Source organism: Oncorhynchus mykiss, chromosome 23, assembly GCF_057628025.1.
Source record: "Oncorhynchus mykiss isolate SJ-2025 chromosome 23, ASM5762802v1, whole genome shotgun sequence".
NCBI lineage: Eukaryota > Metazoa > Chordata > Actinopteri > Salmoniformes > Salmonidae > Oncorhynchus > Oncorhynchus mykiss.
In genome coordinates, this window is record NC_143044.1 from 52,711,049 (window position 1) to 52,730,772 (window position 19,724).

General features: G+C 42.2%; 1 protein-coding gene across 1 annotated transcript in view; it reads left to right on the forward strand.

Annotated features, from left to right (window-relative positions):
- The first annotated feature begins 1,589 nt into the window (after positions 1 to 1,589).
- The window catches only part of LOC110516873 (protein eyes shut homolog), a 240,571-nt gene continuing 222,436 nt past the window's right edge, over positions 1,590 to 19,724 (forward strand). The window contains exons 1-4 of the mRNA XM_090217983.1: positions 1,590 to 1,727; positions 2,209 to 2,505; positions 2,611 to 2,762; positions 17,253 to 17,287. Of these exons, the coding sequence (XP_090074109.1) occupies positions 1,590 to 1,727; positions 2,209 to 2,505; positions 2,611 to 2,762; positions 17,253 to 17,287 (622 nt within the window). The remainder of the gene's footprint in view (positions 1,728 to 2,208; positions 2,506 to 2,610; positions 2,763 to 17,252; positions 17,288 to 19,724) is intronic.

Genomic DNA, 19,724 nt, shown 5'->3' on the forward strand with positions numbered 1-19,724 from the left:
AGAGAGAGATGATTCTCTGGTAATGTCATATTAGACTGTATGTACATGGTTTACAGAGAGAGAGATGATTCTCTGGTAATGTCATATTAGACTGCATGTACATGGTTTACAGAGAGAGAGATGATTCTCTGGTAATGTCATATTAGACTGTATGTACATGGTTTACAGAGAGAGAGATGATTCTCTGGTAATGTCATATTAGACTGTATGTACATGGTTTACAGAGAGAGAGATGATTCTCTGGTAATGTCATATTAGACTGTATGTACATGGTTTACAGAGAGAAAGATGACTCTCTGGTAATGTCATATTAGACTGTGTAACACTCGTCTGATGAAGAAGGAGTGGACCAAAGCGCAGCGTGGTACGTGTTCATGATATTTGTTTAAATCTGAACACTAGAACAAAAATAACAAAGTGAGAAACGAACAGTTCTGTAAGGTAACTAAAACTATACAGAAAACAACTACCCACAAACCCAGGTGGGATAAAGGCTGTCACGTTCTGACCATCGTTCGTGTGTGTTTTCCTTGTTTTAGTGTTGGTCAGGACGTGAGCTGGGTGGGCATTCTATGTTGTGTGTCTGGTTTGTCTATTTCTATGTTTGGCCTGATATGGTTCTCAATCAGAGGCAGGTGTTAGTCATTGTCTCTGATTGGGAACCATATTTAGGTAGCCTGTTTGGTGTTGGGTTTTGTGGGTGATTGTTCCTGTCTTTGTGTTTGTTGTCACCAGATAGGCTGTATAGGTTTTCACGTTACGTTTGTTGTTTTTGTATTGATCGTTTTTATTCTTTATTAAACATGTATCAAGAATACCACGCTGCATTTTGGTCCGACTCTCCTTCACCCAAAGAAAACCGTTACAAAGGCTACCTAAGTATGATTCTCAATCAGAGACAACGATAGACAGCTGCCTCTGATTGAGAACCACACCCGGCCAAACACAAAGAAATAGAAAACATAGAAATAAAGAAACTAGAATGCCCACCCTAGTCTCACCCTGGTCTAACCAAAATAGAGAATTAAAGTGTCTCTATGGCCAGGGCGTGATAGACCATATGTATATGGTTTACAGAGAGAGAGATGATTCTCTGGTAATGTCATATTAGACTGTGTGTACATGGTTTACAGAGAGAGAGATGATTCTCTGGTAATGTCATATTAGACTGCATGTACATGGTTTACAGAGAGAGAGATGATTCTCTGGTAATGTCATATTAGACTGTATGTACATGGTTTACAGAGAGAGAGAGATGATTCTCTGGTAATGTCATATTAGACTGCATGTACATGGTTTACAGAGAGAGAGAGATGATTCTCTGGTAATGTCATATTAGACTGTGTGTACATGGTTTACAGAGAGAGATGATTCTCTGGTAATGTCATATTAGACTGTGTGTACATGGTTTACAGAGAGAGAGATGATTCTCTGGTAATGTCATATTAGACCATATGTAAATGGTTTACAGAGAGAGAGAGATGATTCTCTGGTAATGAGAGAGAAGGAGAGAGAAAGAGAAGGAGAGGGAGAGAGAGTTGTGAGGAAAACTCTCAAAAGAGTGAATACTCACAAAGCGGCAGGCCCAGATGGCATCCCTGGCTGTGTCCTCAGAGTGTGTGCTGGCAGGCGTCTTCTCGGAAATGTTCAACATGTCCCTATCCCAGGCTGTAGCCCCCCCCTGCTTCAAGGAGACCACCATCGTCCCTGTGCCCAATAAAAATAAAGTGAAATGCCCAAATGACTATCGCCCATTGCACTCAACCCAGTCATCATAAAGTGCTTTGAGAGGTTGGTCATGGCCCACATCAAGGCCAGCATGCCAGGCACACTGGACCCATCCAATTTGCTCTAACACATCTGGACAACAGGAACACCTATGTGAGAATGCTGCTCATAGACTACAGTTCAGCATTCAACACTGCTGTTCCCTCCAGGCTCGACACCAAGCTCAGAGCCCTGGGTCTAGACACCACCCTCTGCAACTGGATCCTGGACATCCTGATGGGCAGACCACAGGCTGTGAGGATGGGCAACAACACCTCCACCACACTGACTCTTAACACAGAGGCCACCCCAGGGGTGTTTCCTCGGCCCACTGTTGTACTCCCTAGTCCTGACGTGAACCAACACCACCACCACTCTTAGCAGAGACGCTGATGTGCACTCTTGACAAGGCGGCTGAAGAAATTTGGCTTGCCACCCCAGGTCCTCTCCAAATACTGCCGCTGCACCATTGAGAGTGTCCTGACCGGTTGCATCATGGCCTGGTATGGGAATTGCTCCATCTACAACCGCAAGGCCATCCAGCGGGTGGTGAAGATGGCCCAGTACATCACTGGGACCGTGGCCCTCCGGCGGGTGGGGAAGACGGCCCAGTACATCACTGGGACCGGGGCCCTTCGGCGGGTGGGGAAGACGGCCCAGTACATCACTGGGACCTTGGCCCTCCGGCGGGTGTTGAAGACGGCCCAGTACATCACTGGGACCGTGGCCCTCCGGCGGGTGGGGAAGACGGCCTAGTACATCACTGGGACCGTAGCCCTCCAGCGGGTGGGGAAGACGGCCTAGTACATCACTGGGACCGTGGCCCTCCGGCGGGTGGTGAAGACGGCCCAGTACATCACTGGGACCGTGGCCCTCCGGCGGGTGGTGAAGACGGCCCAGTACATCACTGGGACCGTGGCCCTCCCGCGGGTGGGGAAGACGGCCCAGTACATCACTGGGACCGTGGCCCTCCGGCGGGTGGGGAAGATGGCCCAGTACATCACTGGGACCGTGCTCCCACCCATCTAGGACATCTACTTGGTGAGGAAGTCCTGCAGCATCATCAAGGACCCAACACACTCCAGCCACAAACTGTTCTCTCCCTTACCGCCAGGCAGACAGTATCGGAGCATGAGGTCTGATACCAACAGGATCAGAGACATTTTCTATCTACAAGCCATCAGACTGCTGAACACTTGAACTGGCCTGACAACCTGCACTGACAGCCCACTTTCCAGCTCACATTCTCAAACACATAGATCCCCCGAACGCAGCTCACTCTCCAGATCCCAATCACCTGAATTCTGATCACCTGTTCACACACCTGTATGTCATTATCACACACTATTTAGTTTATTTCTTTGCACCCCATCATGGCGAGGTATTGTTATTATTTTTGACACACTTCTATTCGGACCTCTATTTTCCCTGTAATTTGATCCTCCTGTGTATGATAAATTTAAAAACTACGTGATTTATTGAATATCTGAAACATACAATATACTTGCAGTGAAGCCGCTCAACAACTGCATCATACCAGTCATCCAACAGTCCCCCCCCCCCCAAGAAGAAAAAAAAATAATCAAATGAATTCCGTTCCCCACCCCCAAGAACCCCCCCCCCAATGCACCAACAGCCAAGAGAATGAACTAAAGAGAAAAAAGGAAAAGACAGAAGAAAACATGCAAAAAAAAGAATACATTTAAAACAAAGGACATCAAGAACAACTGAAATCCTAACAGCAATGCCTACTTTATATGTGTGTGTTCTTGTATGTGTTTATTTGAATGAGAGTGTGTATATGCATGTGTACAAACACCTGCACAGCATCAGCCTCAGGCAAACCGGCATTAGTTGTAAAAACAATGCCCCTCAGTGTCATGCAAACTGACTTTTTATAATGTTATTTTTTATTTTTTATACTTTTATCTTTGACTATCATTCTATCTCCCACACAGAAACTCCACTCTCACTTGTCTCCAATTCCACATCCCAACCCTCAGCTTCCCTCAGCTCATCCCATCTATCTCTGCTGGCCACCCACTTCGGGTTTCTACGCAACACATATCTTTCAACTATGCTGTGCAGCATGACAATGATCCCAAACACACCGCCCGGGCAACGAAGGAGTGGCTTCGTAAGAAGCATTTCAAGGTCCTGGAGTGGCCTAGCCAGTCTCCAGATCTCAACCCCATAGAAAATCTTTGGAGGGAGTTGAAAGTCCGTGTTGCCCAGCAACAGCCCCAAAACATCACTGCTCTAGAGAAGATCTGCATGGAGGAATGGACCTAAATACCAGCAACAGTGTGTGAAAACCTTGTGAAGACTTACAGAAAACGTTTGACCTCTGTCATTGCCAACAAAGGGTATATAACAAAGTATTGAGATAAACTTTTGTTATTGACCAAATACTTATTTTCCACCATAATTTGCAAATAAATAAATTAAAAATCCTACAATGTGATCTTCTGGATTTTTTTTTCTCATTTTGTCTGTCATAGTTGAAGTGTACCTATGATGCAAATTACAGGCCTCTCTAATCTTTTTAAGTGGGAGAACTTGCACAATTGGTGGCTGACTAATTACTTTTTTGCCACACTGTATATATCAACTCATACATCCTGTACCATGGAATCGGTACATCAAAAATCTCTTCCCAACTATTTTGCAATCTGTATGGCACAGTTGTCAACATCCTGGTCCTCAAATGAAATGGGTATACTTTCCTATGTATGCTATTTTTATTCCTCCGACAGTTTTGATCCTTTATATTGGGCAGACAGACCAGGTCCCTACCTTCTCCCGCTGCCACCTGCCTCCTCCATTTTTGTGGTAATGCTGTAATCAATTGGTTGTACTTTTGGATTGAGCAGACCTTCCCGTACAATTCTGATAACTCCACGAAGGACATAACTCTACCATTCCAATTTACACTATAATTTAAGAACAAAATACCCTTTCCCATAAATACAGGTATTTTATCAACCAGCACATTTGAGTTCAGCAATAATATTTGTTGTATCTTTTCAGGGGGGTGAAATTTAAATTGTAGCTAGTTCTGCAATGCTTGTTTGAAAAAGAGAGATACTTTGAAAAAAGTATAATTTTCAATTAATCGAAAATGAGACAGGGCAATCTGCACAAAGGCAAAAAGGCCATTTTTAAACAATGGATGAGCTTTTCTTAGTAATCTACTTGAGAACCATTTAGGGTTCAAATAAAACTTTTGAATGAGTGAAGCTTTTAGAGAGAGGTTTAGTGCTTTTATATTTGATGATCTCAACCCACCCAATTCATATTAATTATATAGATAGGCACGTCTTATTTTTGTCTGGTTTAGCGTCCCAGATAAAGCGGAATATTTTTTGCTCAAATGATTTGAAAAGCAAATCATCAGGATCAGACAGAGCCATAAGTAACTGAGTGAACAGAGATATGACTAAGGAGTTAATCAGGGCAATTTTTTAATAAATAGACAGGTATTTACCTCTCCATGATTGTAGGATCTTGTCTATTTTAAGTTTTCTATTGAAATTCATTGTGGAGAGCTTATTTATATATTTTGTGATATGAATACCGAGTATGTCAACTTCACCATCAGCCCATTTTATAGGTAAACTGCAGGGTAATGTAAAAGTTGTATTTTTTAAAAGATCCAATACGTAATATTGTACACTTATCAAGATTAGGTTTTAATCCAGAGAGTACAGACAAGTTATCTAGATCTTCAATGAGACATTGCAGGGATCTAGCTTATGGACTTAATATAAAACTTGAGTCATCGGTATACATGGACACCTTTGTTTTTAAGCCTTGGATGTCTAATCCTCTCATGTTGTTATTGGATCTGATTTTAATAGCTAGCATTTCGATGACCATAACGAATAGATGTGGTGACAGCGGACACCCTTGTTTAACTCCTCTTGACCATTCAAAACTCTCTGAGAAGTAGCCGTTATTTACTATTTTACACCTGGGTTGCTATGCATTAGAGAGACAATAGAGAGAGAGGGAGAGAAGAGAAGAGAAACGAGAGTGAGAAGAGAGCGATATCAGGTGTGTGTTTATGTATAAGTCTCTGTGTAAGCTAGCATGTAATTGAGTATGTGTATGTTCATATCCACTTCATAATGTTCAGTTATTTTTACAGTACCCATACCTTCTTTTTTTTCGGAACCTGAAGTCCCTGTAGAATTTAGTACAGCCATGGTGTTATGGAGCTGTCTCGGAATAGCTGTCCGTCTATAAAGGGTTTGTATGATAGTTTTGGCCTGCCTCACTGACGACGCATTTTGCCTATTCCCTGCTTGTACTTTAGCCTATCGGATTTTCTGTTATCAACCTATTGCCTGATCTCCCGGACAACGTTGCTAGCTTTTTCCCTGCCCCTACTGTTGCCCTTTTGGACACCTGCTGCACCCTGCGCTTGAAACCAGCTCTGTCTCCCATTGTGTTCATTACAGTAACATTATGAACACCTGCTCTTTCCATAACATAGACTGAACAGGAAACATGGCTCACTCGGGATACGTTATCAGAGTCGGTTCAGCCACCTGGTTTCTTCACGCATCGCGCCGACAGAAACAAACATATCTCTGGTAAGAAGGAGGGCGCGGGTGTATGCCTTATGATTAACGAGTCGTGGTGTGATCATAACAACATACAGGAACTCAAGTCCTTTTGTTCACCTGACCTAGAATTCCTTACAATCAAATGCTGACTGCATTATCTACCAAGAGAATTATCTTCCATTATAATCACAGTCGTGTATATCACCCCAAGCAGATACCTCGACGGCCCTGAAAAAACTTTATTGGACTCTATGTAAACTGGAAACCACTTATCCTGAGGCTGTATTTATTGTAGCTGGGGATTTTAACAAGGCTAATCTGAATACACGGCTCGCTAAATTTCATCAGCATATCGAATGCGTGACCCGGGCTGGCAAATTTCTGGACCATTGTTACTCTAACTTCCGCGACGCATACAAAGCCCTCCCTCGCCCTCCTTTCGGCACATCAGACCACGACTACATTTTGTTGCTCCCAGTCTATAGGCAGAAACTAAAACAGGAAATACCCATGCTCAGGTGTATTCAAACCTGATGCGACCGATCTGATTCCATGCTTCAAGATTGCTTTGATCACGTGGACTGGGATATGTTCCGGATAGCGTCAGACAACAACATTAATGTATATGCTAATTCGGTGAGTGAGTCTATTAGCAAGTGCATCGGTGATGTTGTTCCCACTGCAACTATTAAAACCTTCCCCAACCAGAAACCGCACAAAACTGGCGCAGCGATCCACTGCTTTTAATCATGGCAAAGCGACTGGAAACATGACCGAATACAAACAGTGTAGCTATTCACTCCGCAAGGCAATCAAACAAGCTAAGCGTCAGTATAGAGACAAAATAGAGTCACAATTCAATGGCTCAGGCACGAGAGGTATGTGGCAGGGTCTACAGTCAATCACGGACTACAAAAAGAAAACCAGCCCCGTCGCAGACACCGATGTCTTGCTCCCAGACAAGCTAAACCACTTCTTTGCTCGCTTTGAGGACAATACAGTGCCACTGACACGGCCCGCCACCAAAACCTGCGGGCTCTCCTTCACCTCAGCCAACATGAGTAAAACATTTAAACGTGTTTACCCTCGCAAGGCTGCCGGCCCAGACAGCATCCCTAGCCGCGTCCTCAGAGCATGCACAGACCAGCTGGCTGGTGTGTTTACGGTCATATTCAATCAATCCCTATCCCAGTCTGCTGTTCCCACATGCTTCAAGAGGGCCACCATTGTTCCTATTCCCAAGAAAGCTAAGGTAACTGAGCTAAACATCAAATTTGCAGACTACAGTGGTAGGCTTGATTACCAAGACGGCCTACAGGGAGGAGGTGAGGGCCCTTGGGTGTGTGGTGTCAGGAAAATAACCTCTCACTCAACGTCAGCAAAACAAAGGAGATGATTGTGGACTTCAGGAAACAGCAGAGGGAGCACTCCCCCTATCCACATTGACGGGACCGTAGTGGAGAAGGTGGAAAGTTTTAAGTTCATCGGCGTACACATCACAGACAAACTGAAATGGTCCACCCACACAGACAGTGTGGTGAAGAAGGCACAACAGCGCCCACAACCGCAAGGCTCTCCAGAGGGTAGTGAGGTCTGCACAACGCATCGCCGGGGGCAAACTACCTGCCCTCCAGGACACCTACACCACCCAGTGTCACAGGAAGGCCAAAAAGATCATCAAGGACAACAACCACCCGAGCCACTGCCTGTTCACCCCGTTATCATCCAGAAGGCGAGGTCAGTACAGGTGCATCAAAGCTGGGACCGAGAGACTGAAAAACAGCTAACAATCTCAAGGCCATCAGACTGTTAAACAGCCATCACTAACATTGAGTAGCTGCTGCCAACATACTGACTCAAATCTCTAGCCACGTTAATAATTATAAATTGGATGTAATAAATGTATCACTAGTCACTTTAAACAATTCCACTCGATATAATGTATACACACCCTACATTACTCATCTCATATGTATATACTGTACTCTATACCATCTACTGCATATTGCCTACGCCGTTCGGCCATCGCTCTTCCATATATTTCTATGTACATATTCTTATTAATTCCTTCCACTTGTGTGCATAAGGTAGTTGTTGTGAAATTGCTGGATTACTTGTTAGAAATTACTGCACGGTCAGAACTAGAAGCACAAGCATTTCGCTACACTCGCATTAACATCTACTAGCCATGTGTATGTGACCAATAAGATTTGATTTGATCTGAAAGCTATGATCCCTTATTGATGTCACTTGTTAAATCCACTTTAAATAATTGTAGAGGAAGGGGAGGAGACAGGTTAAAGAGAGATTTTTAAGCCTTCAGACATGGATTGTGTATGTGTGCTATTCAGAGGGTGAATGGGCAAGACAAAAGATTTAAGTGCCTTTGAGCGGGGTATGGTGGTAGATGCCAGGCACACCGGTTTGAGTGTGTCAAGAACTGCAACACAGCTGGGTTTTTCACATTCAACAATTTCCTGTTTGTATCAAGAAGGACATCCAGCCAACTTGGCACAACTGTGGGAAGCATTGGAGTCAACATGGTCCAACATCCTTGCGGAATGCTTTTGACACCTTATAGAATCCATGCCCCGGCGAATTGAGGCTGTTCTGCGGGGAAAAGGGGGTGAAACACAATAACAGGAAGGTGTTCCTAATGTTTTGTACACTCAGTGTATATATATATATATATATATATATATATATATATATATATATAGAGAGAGAGACTCTAGTCATAAACATCCACATAACTGGTTTCAAACAGACACACTACAAATCCTCACAACAAGAGGAACCCAAACTGGGGTTTTAATGATTCCTCCTGAAATTACAACTGACTACTGAGGTGTGTTGACAGTGTAGCACAGATCATTAGGATATTGTCAGCCACGCCAAGGGCAGATTTCTAGATGAAAAGAAACATATTCACACAGAACTATCAATTGCTTCTCTGTGGTTTGGAGATTTGTCTTGCAATGCTTTGAGATTTTTTTAGTTAATTTTTGTAATGCTAACTGCATTTTACAACTTATTTTGTGTGTTAATATATAGGAATCAAATCAACGTTTATTTGTCACGTGCGCCGAGTACAACAGACCTTACAGTGAAATGCTTACTTCCAAGCCCTAACCAACAGTGTAGACCTTACAGTGAAATGCTTACTTACAGGCCCTAACCAACAGTGTAGACCTTACAGTGAAATGCTTACTTACAAGCCCTAACCAACAGTGTAGACCTTACAGTGAAATGCTTACTTACAAGCCCTAACCAACAGTGTAAACCTTACAGTGAAATGCTTACTTACAGGCCCTAACCAACAGTGTAGACCTTACAGTGAAATGCTTACTTACAAGCCCTAACCAACAGTGTAGACCTTACAGTGAAATGCTTACTTACAAGCCCTAACCAACAGTGTAGACCTTACAGTGAAATGCTTACTTACAAGCCCTAACCAACAGTGTAGACCTTACAGTGAAATGCTTACTTACAAGCCCTAACCAACAGTGTAGACCTTACAGTGAAATGCTTACTTACAAGCCCTAACCAACAGTGTAGACCTTACAGTGAAATGCTTACTTACAAGCCCTAACCAACAGTGTAAACCTTACAGTGAAATGCTTACTTACAAGCCCTAACCAACAGTGTAGACCTTACAGTGAAATGCTTACTTACAAGCCCTAACCAACAGTGTAGACCTTACAGTGAAATGCTTACTTACAGGCCCTAACCAACAGTGTAGACCTTACAGTGAAATGCTTACTTACAAGCCCTAACCAACAGTGTAGACCTTACAGTGAAATGCTTACTTACAAGCCCTAACCAATAGTGCATTTTGTAAGTAAAAAATAGGGATTAGGTAAACAATAGATAAGTAAAGAAATTAAAAAAAACAGTAAAATGACAGTGAAATTAACAGTAGCGAGGCTCTATACAGGTGGTACCGGTACAGAGTCAATGTGCGGGGCCACAGGTTAGTCGGGTTAATTGAGGTAATATGTACATGAATGTGTAGTTAAAGTGACTATGCATAGATGATTAACAGAGAGTAGCAGCAGCGTAAAAGAGGAGTTGGGGGGTGGCAGGACATAATGCAAATAGTCCGGGTAGCCATTTGGTTACCTGTTCAGGAGTCTTATGGCTTGGAGGTAAAAGCTGTTGAGAAGCCTTTTGATCCTAGACTTGGCGCTCTGGAACCGCTTGCCATGCGGTAGTAGAGAGAACAGTCTATGACTGGGGTGGCTGGGGTCACCGCCTGGTGTAGAGGTCCTGGATGGCAAGCTGCTTAGCCCCAGTGATGTACTGGGCCTTACCCACTACCCTCTGTAGTGCCTTGCGGTCGAAAGCCAAGCAGTTGCCATACCAGGCAGTGATGCAACCTGTCAGGATGCTCTCTATGTTGCAGCTATAGAACCTTTTGAGGATCTGAGGACCCATGCCAAATCTTTTCAGTCTCCTGAGGGGGAATAGGTTTTGTGCCCTCAACACGACTGTCTTGGTGTGTTTGGACCATGTTAGTTTGTTGGTGAGGTGGACACCAAGGAACTTGAAGCTCTCAACCTGCTCCACTACAGCCCCGTCGATGAGAATGGGGTCGTGCTCGGTCCTCCTTTTCCTGTAGTCCACAATCATCTCCTTAGTTTTGAATCCGGTGGTCAGTTGATTCGTGGTTTATCCTTATGGCTTTAATGTACGCGTCAATACAGTTGAAGTCGGAAGTTTACGTACACCTTAGCCAAATACATTTAAACTCAGTTTTTCACAATTCCCGACATTGAATCCTAGTAAAAATTCCCTGTCTTAGGTCAGTTAGGATCACCACTTTATTTTAAGAATGTGAAATGTCAGAATAATTCTAGAGAGACTGATTTATTTAAGCTTTTATTTCTTTCATCACATTCCCAGTGGGTCAGAAGTTTACATACACTCAATTAGTATTTGGTAGCATTGCCTTTAAATTGTTTGACTTGGGTCAAACGTTTCAGGTAGCCTTCCACAAGCTTCCCACAATAAGTTGGGTGCATTTTGGACCATTCCTCCTGACAGAGCTGGTGTAACTGAGTCAGGTTGGTAGGCCTCCTTGCTCACACACGCTTTTTCAGTTCTGCCCACACATTTTCTATAGGATTGAGGTCAGGGCTTTGTGATGGCCACTCCAATACCTTGACTTTGTTGTCCTTAAGCCATTTTGCCACAACTTTGGAAGTATGCTTGGGGTCACTGAGTTTGAAGGTAGGCCTTGAAATACGTCCACAGGTACACCTCCAATTGACTCAAATGATGTCAATTAGCCTATCAGAAGCTTCTAAAGCTATGTGATCATTTTCTGGAATTTTCCAAGCTGTTTAAAGGCACAGTCAACTTAGTGTATGTAAACTTCTGACCCAGTGGAATTGTGATACGCTGAATGATAAGTTAAATAATCTGTCTGTAAACAATTGTTGGAAAAATTACTTGTCATGCACAAAGTAGATGTCCTAACCGACTTGCCAAAACTATAGTTTGTTAACAAAAAATGTGTGGAGTGGTTGAAAAACGAGTTTTAATGACTCCAACCTAAGTGTATGTAAACTAGTTTTAATGACTCCAACCTAAGTGTATGTAAACTAGTTTTAATGACTCCAACCTAAGTGTATGTCAACTAGTTTTAATGACTCCAACCTAAGTGTATGTAAACTAGTTTTAATGACTCCAACCTAAGTGTATGTCAACTTCCGACTTCAACTGTATATAATAACAATCAAAATGTCTTTCCACCTCAAGAAATTACAAAGTGCATCCTGAATTAATTTGGTTTCTTGTTCAATTGACTGGTCATGCTGAAATCCTGAATAGCTGTGTATGTACACTATACATCAAATACACATTTTAAACTACCGTGTTGTCAGGATGTAAAATAAGCTTATGTCCTGTGATTGTACTGGATCACACTTTAAAATGACTCATTAGATAGTGAGGGATGTGGATTTAATCCTACTAATAAGATCTCCATGCTCTGTAATTGACTATGTGTATTAATGAATCATCATCTAGTGACCTTGGCTTATCAATGCCACTTTCCCGACATTCAGTTCATAACCAGTACAGCAGTGGCTGTAGTGTAGTTGTAGGGAATTCATTGTAGCTTACAGCACCTCATGTAGAGGTGCTCCTGATGTGAGACATTTGTTGAAAGATCATAGAATCCCTAGAATGTTGTCAGCCAGCACACGTACAAAAAGCTCAGCCCATCACGGAGATATAGATTCTCTTCAGCTGATCACCTTGAAGCGGTTTTCCACCTATATTTGCTATTCCCAGATAAAAGTCAATATAGAGAGGGCCATTAAGAATAGACTAGTAAACTCTTATATCCACAGAAAGCTCAACCCTTGCAGAAAAACCACATGATTTCACATGCAGAAAATCACATGATTTCACATAAAATTTGACTTGTTCAATTATTGGGACAACATGTGTTTCTGGAACACTTCACACGTTCTCACATGTGTAGTTTAATGTTATCACATGTTGCTTTACGTGTTGTCACCTATTATCACATTAACTTCACATAAGATCACATGAAATTCCAGTGTTTTTTCCATAAGGGTAGAATACTGATCCATATTTGTATGAGACTCAGTGGGCACAGCACAGGCTCAAATACATGATTCAAATACTTGTCTTTGAAATGTTTTTATTGCAGTTTTTATCAATTAAAACAAACACTATACATCTGACTGTATCAAATAAGGTTTATTTCGATAGGCCTATGTCCTGTGCTTCCAATGAGTGTAACTTTACCTCCCAATGTACATCTGACTGTATCAAATAAGGTTTATTTCGATAGGCCTATGTCCTGTGCTTCCAATGAGTGTAACTTTACCTCCCAATGTACATCTGACTGTATCAAATAAGGTTTATTTCGATAGGCCTATGTCCTGTGCTTCCAATGAGTGTAACTTTACCTAACTGTCCATGCAACATTTTCATTGCCTCATGAGTATTAAACAGACATACACAGACTTCCATATTACTTCCACATTTGGTACCAACTTCTTCGTCTTGTGCAGGGGATTATAAATACCACATTTACATCACAGTAGTACTTCACATCAGAAATACAAGAACACTTTCAATCAATGTGTCTGATTTAGACATATATTCTATCAGACGAACGAGCTGCTCAGGACGCGTCGTTTTGTATATGGTTTGTCTCAGTCTGACAGGGGTGGCTAACGACACAGTGAAATTCATATTGTTTGTCTCAGTCTGACAGGGGTGGCTAACGACACAGTGAAATTCATATTGTTTGTCTCAGTCTGACAGGGGTGGCTAACGACACAGTGAAATTCATATTGTTTGTCTCAGTCTGACAGAGGTGGCTAACGACACAGTGACATTCATATTGTTTGTCTCAGTCTGACAGGGGTGGCTAACGACACAGTGACATTCATATTGTTTGTCTCAGTCTGACAGAGGTGGCTAACGACACAGTGAAATTCATATTGTTTGTCTCAGTCTGACAGGGGTGGCTAACGACACAGTGAAATTCATATTGTTTGTCTCAGTCTGACAGAGGTGGCTAACGACACAGTGAAATTCATATTGTTTGTCTCAGTCTGACAGAGGTGGCTAACGACACAGTGAAATTCATATTGTTTGTCTCAGTCTGACAGAGGTGGCTAACGACACAGTGACATTCATATTGTTTGTCTCAGTCTGACAGAGGTGGCTAACGACACAGTGAAATTCATATTGTTTGTCTCAGTCTGACAGAGGTGGCTAACGACACAGTGAAATTCATATTGTTTGTCTCAGTCTGACAGGGGTGGCTAACGACACAGTGACATTCATATTGTTTGTCTCAGTCTGACAGAGGTGGCTAACGACACAGTGATATTCATATTGTTTGTCTCAGTCTGACAGAGGTGGCTAACGACACAGTGAAATTCATATTGTTTGTCTCAGTCTGACAGAGGTGGCTAACGACACAGTGAAATTCATATTGTTTGTCTCAGTCTGACAGAGGTGGCTAACGACACAGTGACATTCATATTGTTTGTCTCAGTCTGACAGAGGTGGCTAACGACACAGTGAAATTCATATTGTTTGTCTCAGTCTGACAGAGGTGGCTAACGACACAGTGAAATTCATATTGTTTGTCTCAGTCTGACAGAGGTGGCTAACGACACAGTGAAATTCATATCGTTTGTCTCAGTCTGACAGAGGTGGCTAACGACACAGTGAAATTCATATCGTTTGTCTCAGTCTGACAGAGGTGGCTAACGACACAGTGAAATTCATATCGTTTGTCTCAGTCTGACAGAGGTGGCTAACGACACAGTGAAATTCATATCGTTTGTCTCAGTCTGACAGAGGTGGCTAACGACACAGTGAAATTCATATTGTTTGTCTCAGTCTGACAGAGGTGGCTAACGACACAGTGAAATTCATATTGTTTGTCTCAGTCTGACAGAGGTGGCTAACGACACAGTGATATTTATGTAAGGAGTAGTACAGAAATTCTGCAATTTTGTGGTGTTTTTTTTACCATTACTCATAACTTCATAATACATTTGAACAGTAAACAACAAGTAATCCTTCATGTGCTGTCAAGCACCAAATCATTTTAATTTAGCTGCTTCCAAACACTAATGTAAAGTAGGCATGAGCCAGCCGTTCACATAGTTGATAATACACTGTACACCAAGGTAGTAAATTACATTGAGAGGGGTTAAGTAAGACACACAAAGGACAAATATTTTCATTAAAAAAAACTTAGGAAGAATGGGAACTTAAAATCAATTAATGAAGCCAACTATAGACAGCGGGATGTAATTGATATGGACTTAATGTCTCCGATATAACATAATAGCAGGACGTGAGTCTTCTTCTGTGGTTGATTTGTCAGGCAGCATAATGAACTGACTGATTGAAGGTGTCATCGGACTGAGATAAGATAAGGTCATGAACCTCTCCCTGGCCTCTTGTAATCTTTCCCCTGGGGGGGTGGGGGGGGGCATGTTTTATTAGCTAAATGGATGGAAACAGACAGTGCCTGTGCAATCCTGTACTCAACTTGAATGGGAAAAAAATAATTTATTTGAATGTTTCTACATGATGTTGACAATCTTAAAGGGGCAAGCTGAGATTCAAACATCTATAAATTGGTCACTCTGCCTAACGGATGTGTCAATCACAGATTGGCTCTTTAACGAACATAGCACACTGTATCTACTTTTGATTCCCTATATATTATATATATATATACACTACCGTTCAAAAGGTTGGGGTCACTTAGAAATGTCCTTGTTTTTGAAAGAAAAGCTTTTTATTTTGGCAGTTAACCCACTGTTCCTAGGCCGTCATTGAAAATAAGAATTTGTTCTTAACTGACTTGCCTAGTTAAATAAATAAAAATAACATAACATTGATCAGAAATACAGTGTAGACATTGTTAATGTTGTAGCCAGGATGGTAACTACATTAAAATCTAGTTATACTGGAGGATGATAGCTACTGGAGGATGATAGCCAGGATGGTAACTACATTAAAGGCCAGTTATACTGGAGGATGATAGCTACTGGAGGATGATAGCTACTGGAGGATGATAGCTACTGGAGGATGATAGCTACTGGAGCATGATAGCTACTGGAGCATGATAGCTACTGGAGGATGATAGCCAGGATAGTAACTACATTAAAGGCTAGTTATACTGGAGGATGATAGCTACTGGAGGATGATAGCTACCGGAGGATGATAGCCAGGATGGTAACTACATTAAAGGCTAGTTATACTGGAGGATGATAGCTATTAGAGGATGATAGCTACTGGAGGATGATAGCCAGGATGGTAACTACATTAAAGGCTAGTTATACTGGAGGATGATAGCTACTGGAGGATGATAGCTACTGGAGGATGATAGCCAGGATGGTAACTACATTAAAGGCCAGTTATACTGGAGGATGATAGCTATTAGAGGATGATAGCTACTGGAGGATGATAGCCAGGATGGTAACTACATTAAAGGCTAGTTATACTGGAGGATGATAGCTACTGGAGGATGATAGCTACTGGAGGATGATAGCCAGGATGGTAACTACATTAAAGGCCAGTTATACTGGAGGATGATAGCCAGGATGGTAACTACAGTAAAACCTGATAATTTAAGGTAGCTAGTGGAAAAGGAGAGACCTGGGAGAGACACTGGAGCTAACTGTTAATGAGGCATACCCCTGCCTCGTGGCAGCAGTTAGCAGCCACTCACGAACACACACACACACACACGTGCGCGCACACACCAGCCTCAGACTGCATCAAAGCCTACATCAGACCAAACAAGGGCTTTAAAATTAATGAATGGCTTTGTCTCTGAGGGGTAATTTTCCATCATCAGCATTGGCAAACCCTATTGTCAGGGACTGAATAGGGAGGGAGGGAGAGCGGGGAGAGGGAGAGCAAGAGGGAGAGAGCACACCGTTGTTAGCTTGCATTTATCCTCATTAATTCTCAGATCACAGTCAATTCTCTTTCTCTCTCCCTGATAATTCTCTCTTTTTCTCTCTCTCTCTCTCCCTGATTAATTCTCTCTCTCTCTCTCTCCCTGAAAATTATCTCTCTCTCTCTCCCTGAAAAATCTCTCTCTCTCTCTCCCTGAAAATTCTCTCTCTCGCTTCCTGATAATTCTCTTTCTCTTCCTGATAATTATCTCTCTCTCTCCCTGAAAATTCTCCCTTTCTCTCGCTTCCTGATAATTATCTCTCTCTTCCTGATCATTATCTCTCTCTTCCTGATAATTATCTCTCTCTCCCTGATAATTCTCCCTTTCTCTCGCTTCCTGATAATTATCTCTCTCTTCCTGATCATTATCTCTCACTTCCTGATAATTATCTCTCTCTCCCTGATAATTCTCTGTCTTTTCTTTCTCCTCAGGGTATTGGTCCTATTCCTGTCCAGAGAGAAGGAGGGTCAGACGGAGGGGGGGGGGGGGGGGGGGGGGTGTTAAGGTTAGCCCATCTACCCTGGAGGCCACCCTGCGTCAGATCAAACAGGCTGGTCTATTGGGACTCAAAGTCTAACTGATATTCATAGAGGTCTCGCTTCTAGCAGCTCGATAAATCACGACAACAACCTAAAAGAGGCTGAGTTCTGAGGTGTAGCCATTTAACAGTGATCTGTCTGTCTGATGTCTGGGGTGTAGCCATTTAACAGTGATCTGTCTGATGTCTGGGGTGTAGCCATTTAACAGTGATCTGTCTGATTTCTGATGTGTAGCCATTTAACAGTGATCTGGCTGGCTGATTTCTGAGGTGTCGCCATTTAACAGCGATCTGTCTGATTTCTGATGTGTAGCCATTTAACAGTGATCTGGCTGATTTCTGAGGTGTAGCCATTTAACAGTGATCTGGCTTATTTCTGAGGTGTAGCCATTTAACAGTGATCTGGCTTATTTCTGAGGTGTAGCCATTTAACAGTGATCTGGCTGATTTCTGAGGTGTAGCCATGTAATAGTGATCTGGCTGATTTCTGAGGTGTAGCCTTTTAACAGTGAAAAGAAGAAATAGAAGAAGAACTACAATACAGGTGTATTAGGGAGCGCTTATGATTATAACAGGGTTTTTCAGACGGGTTGGGGCTATTTTTTGTCAACAAATAGCAACGTTTGTCGCAAACGAGGAATACAGTACATAAAGCATGATGAGATTCTCTAATGCTCTCTCTGCCCCAAATTACTGGAGTCTGAGTCAGTCTCTTAAAACGGTCTGCGTCACTACCCTCAATAAACTTCCAGGCATATTAGAACAAGCCTTCCTGAAATGTCCCATAATTGCCTTACTGACACGGATGATATGAAGCAGAATATCATGGTATACAATGAGCCATGTAATAAAGTTGTATGATTAAATTCCTTTCAGCCTTTCTTCTCTTTCCTCCGCCTCTCTACCTTCAGTATATTATGTCATTTACATGCTTCACGGCTTGTAGCAAAGCAATCCTATTTACCCCTTTACAACCCATAAATGGAAGAGGTGTGAGGGCTTTTAACAATCGCAGGACAATATATTTTTTCATTCACAGAGCTAAAAGGGTCTATGCTGTTAATGTGTGATTTTATTATCAGTTTATATGTTTGTAAAGACTACAGTATTTGGGGTCGTGCAGCAGAAATGTTTTCCCTCTTATGAAATCTGTCAACATTCCTTCCTCATAAATACGTTTGCAAACACATAATTCTTCAAGAGTGCATTGATGGAAAAATGTATTCCCATCATGCTTTAAGTTTTTCTGCCAGTCAACAGAAAACATTTTTCTACGAGCAGCTTCTACCAAGTCTCCGTGGCCCTATAGTGTTTACCCATCGGAGAGCTCCAGCACAGTTGTTTTTCACATCATCATTTTCTTACCAGTAACTACACCCTGGCTTTAATTCCGCTCTGGTGAATGCAGACTAATCAATCTCTCTCAGTTACCATCTGCATGTCCTTAGCCATTGTCTTCGTACTGTACTGTACAGTCTGGCTTGTGGATCGTCAGTCTCCTAAGTGAACTAGAAGAGCTACATATGCTTTGTGTTGAGTGTTCTTGCTTGCATCTATCTGCTTTAGTAAATATTTAGACAATAACCATGTCCATGTTTGCACTTGTTGTGAATCATTTTCTACCCCAGTTTGATTACCGTAAGGTTTCTTGTAGTGTGGCATGTTTAGATAGTAAAAGCCCATCTCCACTCCACACCTCCACTGAGAAAAGCATAACAAAAAGGATGATCACTTTGTCACCTGCGATGAATAAAGCTAATATTTCCATATACCCTGCCAATTAGAGACAAATACAAGACACGCCAAGGCTACGGTCCACCCTCGTCTTTACCTCATTATAGGCAGGGTAGGGCCACATTTCAGAACTCCTAATGTGCATCCCAAATGGCACCCTATTCCCTATATTCCAATGGGGCCTTGGTCAAAAGTAGTGCACTATATAGGCAGTAGGGTGACATTTGGGACGTAGTCCTAGTTGATCTAGAATTGTTATGGCTTGTGTTTCCAGCTGTGAATCTTTCCTCTTTCCTTTTAATCAGTGTTCAGTGCTGGACAATTACAGGCCCTAATATTCATAAAGAACCTTCGGTTAGAGAGAGACATGGCTTTGAAAGAGGGTAGGCTGGGATGTCTGACAGCATTAAACAGCGAGAGGGCTTGAATTGATCCGTGACTCCTGCAGACATTTTACGTCTTAGCTTTGAGGAAAAGATCTTTACCCTGGACAATAAATACAAATGTTAATGAATTGCTCTGCATTCTGGGACTAAGAAATCCATTCCATGTGATGTTTTCACAGTTGGTAGTGGCAGCCAATGTTGACGTAACTATTGTACAGTTAAAACTCCCATCACCATTACTGTGT